Source organism: Cyprinodon variegatus, unplaced genomic scaffold, assembly GCF_000732505.1.
Source record: "Cyprinodon variegatus isolate N-32 unplaced genomic scaffold, C_variegatus-1.0 Scaffold13, whole genome shotgun sequence".
Taxonomy (NCBI): Eukaryota; Metazoa; Chordata; class Actinopteri; order Cyprinodontiformes; family Cyprinodontidae; genus Cyprinodon; species Cyprinodon variegatus.
The window spans coordinates 1,295,288-1,299,382 of NW_015150466.1; the positions used below are offsets into that span (position 1 = coordinate 1,295,288).

General features: G+C 39.4%; 1 protein-coding gene across 1 annotated transcript in view; it reads right to left on the minus strand.

Moving 5' to 3' along the window:
* Positions 1-933: 933 nt before the first annotated feature.
* Positions 934-4,095, minus strand: part of LOC107089821 (histone deacetylase complex subunit SAP30L) — a 7,003-nt gene continuing 3,841 nt past the window's right edge. Inside the window, exons 3-4 of the mRNA XM_015382817.1 lie at positions 3,189-3,287; positions 934-2,144 (exon numbers count right to left, since the gene is read on the minus strand). Of these exons, the coding sequence (XP_015238303.1) occupies positions 2,016-2,144; positions 3,189-3,287 (228 nt within the window). The 3' untranslated portion in view covers positions 934-2,015. The remainder of the gene's footprint in view (positions 2,145-3,188; positions 3,288-4,095) is intronic.

Genomic DNA, 4,095 nt, shown 5'->3' on the forward strand with positions numbered 1-4,095 from the left:
CTTTGCTGTTTCATTATTTTTCAGCCTTTTTCCAAATGAGCAGCGAAGTAAAAAAGTTCACTTAAGACTGTTAGAAATTAAAGTAAACTCTGCACCCTGATTGGCCAATCCGTGCTGCCGCCTCTCTAAAGGTTGATTCTCATGTGTTATGAAGACAAAAATAATCCTGAGTTCAACTTAAAGGAAAGATTAAAAGAATGGAGATTAGCGTTTGGATTAAGGCTGTAAACAAATCTAAATGTAAAAATAAATAATCTCCCAGAAGGTCTAAAAGCAACAGCTGCTCTGTCAGGTTAGTTCCTTTCATTTCTGTCCGTCGCCTCCAGCGTTCTACAGCCAATTAATCTCATTCTAAGGAATTAATCTGTTTGGAATTAATCTGAAAATAATTATTAGTGGATTTCACAAACTGTTAAATTAGCTGATCCTTCATTAAAAGTAGAATACGTCTCAGTTATCCTCCGTTCCATAGCTATAGTTTTCTGGTTCAAAAAGCTATTTTTGCAAAATTTTAAATCTGTCCTGTTTGTCATTAACTGCAGATAATTCAGTTTTAATCGACTAATTGTATCAACTTTACAGAATTATGGTCACAATACTCCTTAGAACCATTTTTGTTTGATCAGGGGTTTTAACCCGGCGTTTAATTTAAGAACGCTTCATGCAAAGGACAAAAAAATATATAGATTTTTTTGTAAAAGTAGTGTTTGTATGTTTCTGCAGTGCGTTTGACTGGGCTACCTGTCCAGGAAGTAACCCGTAACATTCACCTATAGAGCGCAGGAGATGAGCGCCTGGATGAGCAGAGGATGGATGGAAATACGCAGGAAGACAATTAATGATTGGTATAAAAGATGAGCACTGATTTTATACCAACGCTGCTTTCCATAGCGCAACATGGAAGAAGTGATCATCAGTAGTTAGTAGTGAATAAAACATCCCCAGATCCATTCATCTGCCCAGACAATACATTTATTAATAATATTAGGAGCAGTATGCAGCCATACTTAAATATGAATTTTCTCTCTTTTTAATAGAGCAGTCAGTATAATGAGGCATGACCTGTGTTAATAAAGACCCATTTTCTACATGACACTAAGAAATCTACAAGGAAAAGTAAAAAGTACAAAAGACTGAAAATAAAAGGGAACAGAAAGCAGAGATCTGCAGGAGGACGGTGAGAACGTCTGAAGGCCTCAGCAGAGCGTTTCCTTCCAGATGGTAACTAGTTTCCTCCGTTTGATGATTATCAGCAGGATCAAAACATCAAAACCTGAACAATTAAATGACAAAAAGAAAAAAACATCAAGAGGAACATTTCAAAGTAATTAAATCAGAGAAATATGGAGGAAAAAGTCGGGATAAATCCTCATATAGCAGCAGACAGACTGCTAGAAAGTTTCTGGGTTTTTAATTCATTGTTGAATTTGACGGCGAAGCGAGAAGCTGAACGTTAGCGACAGGAAGAGGCGGCGGCTCGTCTTCTTTCCTCTTTACATCCCGTCTGAACGCAGGACACCAATAAAGTGATCCGTTTCCTGTTAGACATTATTAGCGATGGTTTGATTGGATCTTAAACTGAACCTGAGTGTGAACTTTTTAACCCTTTCCAGCATCGTTGGCCTCTGGCTGAAAACCACCTCGTTCCTCTGAAAGTGATTAAAGTTTATTCACCAGCTAGAGAAAGAAAAAAAAAACACACACACCACAAAGTTTAGTTTCTGTCCCTCCCTTTTCTAAACTCTTAAGGCAGCCATTTAGTATATTTGCATTTAGCTGATTTATTTCCCATCCGGCTCTGGATTTTCTACAGTATTACGATGAATCTCTGCTGTGAGTTCTGCTGCAGACGGCAGCGACAGCAAGAAACCAAATCCAGCAGACTCCTCCTCCTTCCATGTCTCCTCCAGTTTAACGTCCTGAGAGGACGGCAGGTTCTGGTCCCACAGAGGAAGGAGCTGCTGCTGATGGAGGCGTGTGGATCTGGCGTGGAGCTGATGGTGGCGGGGGGAACTTTAGTCCAGCGGTTTACCTCCGTCACCCTTCTGGTCCAGGCGGCTCTTGCTACTCTTCACCATGTAGATGAAGTAGGTGAGGGTCTCCTTCTCGTTTACAGGAATATTCCTGAAATGACGACTCACAGTCTGTGGAGAGAGACCAGAAACGATCAATCAATCAATCAATCAATCAATCAATCTGGGCTGCAGGTTCACAGCTTGAACACTGCAGGATTAAAGAGCTAAATTTAACTGGGAAAAGCAAAACAAAAGATCTCTCATCATTCAATCACTGATAATCTGTTCCAATAAAAAAACTAAAACCTTATCGAGTTTGTTGCTTGATCCACCTGATTTCCTGCAAACGTCTAAACATCCCTGCTTTAAGTTGCTTAATATAGAGATAAAACTATTATCCTCATTAAAACAGTCATCTCCACTGAAACTTATTCCTTCCATCATATTCTATCTATAAATTATAAAATAATTATTTCACCAAAAGAACATGTGCAACGTTAACATGGAGCTTTTTTTAGGTTTGTTTATGCAGAGAAACCTGCATCATTTAGCCGATAAGGTCGGGAATAAAAACTCCAACTGTCTCCAATCTAGCAGAGTCTAAACATATAGGAGCATTAGAAGCAAACATAATCCAGATGAAAAACAGAAATTAAAGCTGCGTTGAAATATTTAAAGTTAGGAAACTGTTGCTTAGTCATCTTTACTTTGGGATTCTCTGCTTCTCTAACAAAACAGGAAAAGGAAAAACGCGTTTAGCTCTCATCCAAACGTGACGCTTCAGTTTATTCTGAACACAAACCTGGAGATGAACTATTGGGATCATTTCTCTGCTGTAGATAAAGGATGAATTCATTAATTCATCAATACAGTAGAAGAAGAAGAGCCCCCCCTGCTGGATTAAGTGATAAATTACAACAAACAATTCGAGCCTCGCTGGTTTTAATCAAACAAACCAAAAAGACTGCCTGATGTTTTCAGTGTTGGGCTCTGTGGGAACTAGCTGCAGGTTTTCCTGCAGCTCCAACCGACTCCACCAATCACAGGGCAGCGTGTCTGATGCACCACAACATTTAGAAAATAAAACTAAATCACTCAATGAGAGACTGATAGATTCAAACGGTATTCAGCTGAATAGAAACAGCGGTGAAGTAGAGCGGGGAGCTGCGTTACCTCTGCCAGCTGAGCCTTGTTAAGCCCAGGTCTGGTCTGCAGCTTGTAGTGTCGCTTGTAGCGTCTCAAAGTGTTCACCTGCAGCTGGAACAGATCCACCTGAAAATACCAAGCAGGCCATGAGAATCCACCTGGAAAAACACCTCCTCACAGCCGCTGCAGCAGCGTATGACACCTGAAATACCATCAGCCAGTTAGAGAACATTAGAAAACCCACAGGATGGAAAACTGAGACCTTCTGGTTTATAGAGAACAGAATCTGAATGTTTTATAAACTTCAAAACACGTTCAAAATATTCCCCTCAATTAAAAAATGCTATATTTATTTTGTTACATCTTTCGTATCATTCATTGTTGATTTCTGCCACTTAATAAACTTGTTCTTCATGTTGGAACAACAAACGTGTAAAATTTCACATCTCTGGTCAGAAGCAACGTGAAACTGACCGTTTTTATGTAAAAGGTCCAATTGTGCAAAAATTGGAGCAAATGTTCCAAACTGCTTTAGTTTAATCTTCTGACCATTTTGACCAGAAAAAAACTAATTTCTATCTTTAGATTTAAACACATTTTCATCCAAACACTCTTTTTTTAAATAATATTTCTAATGAAGCGTGAAAGTCCACTCCATGTGTAGCCGCTGGGTTCTCCTCTCCTGTCACTCCTTACGGAGATTAATAAACATTTTCAGCCGCCCTACACCTCTGATATATCATCATAAAGTTTATCTTCAGCTCCTGACACACTGAGATGATTTAGCCTGATGTATGAAAATCTGGCAAAAACCTTGGAGAAGTTAAGGGTAAGTTTCCTCTAAGTTATGAGGACGCTGCAATACACAGAAACACGTCGACATGCAGCGAGAGGTATAATATGCTGCAGTTTCACCCCGATAAGGAGCGTGATA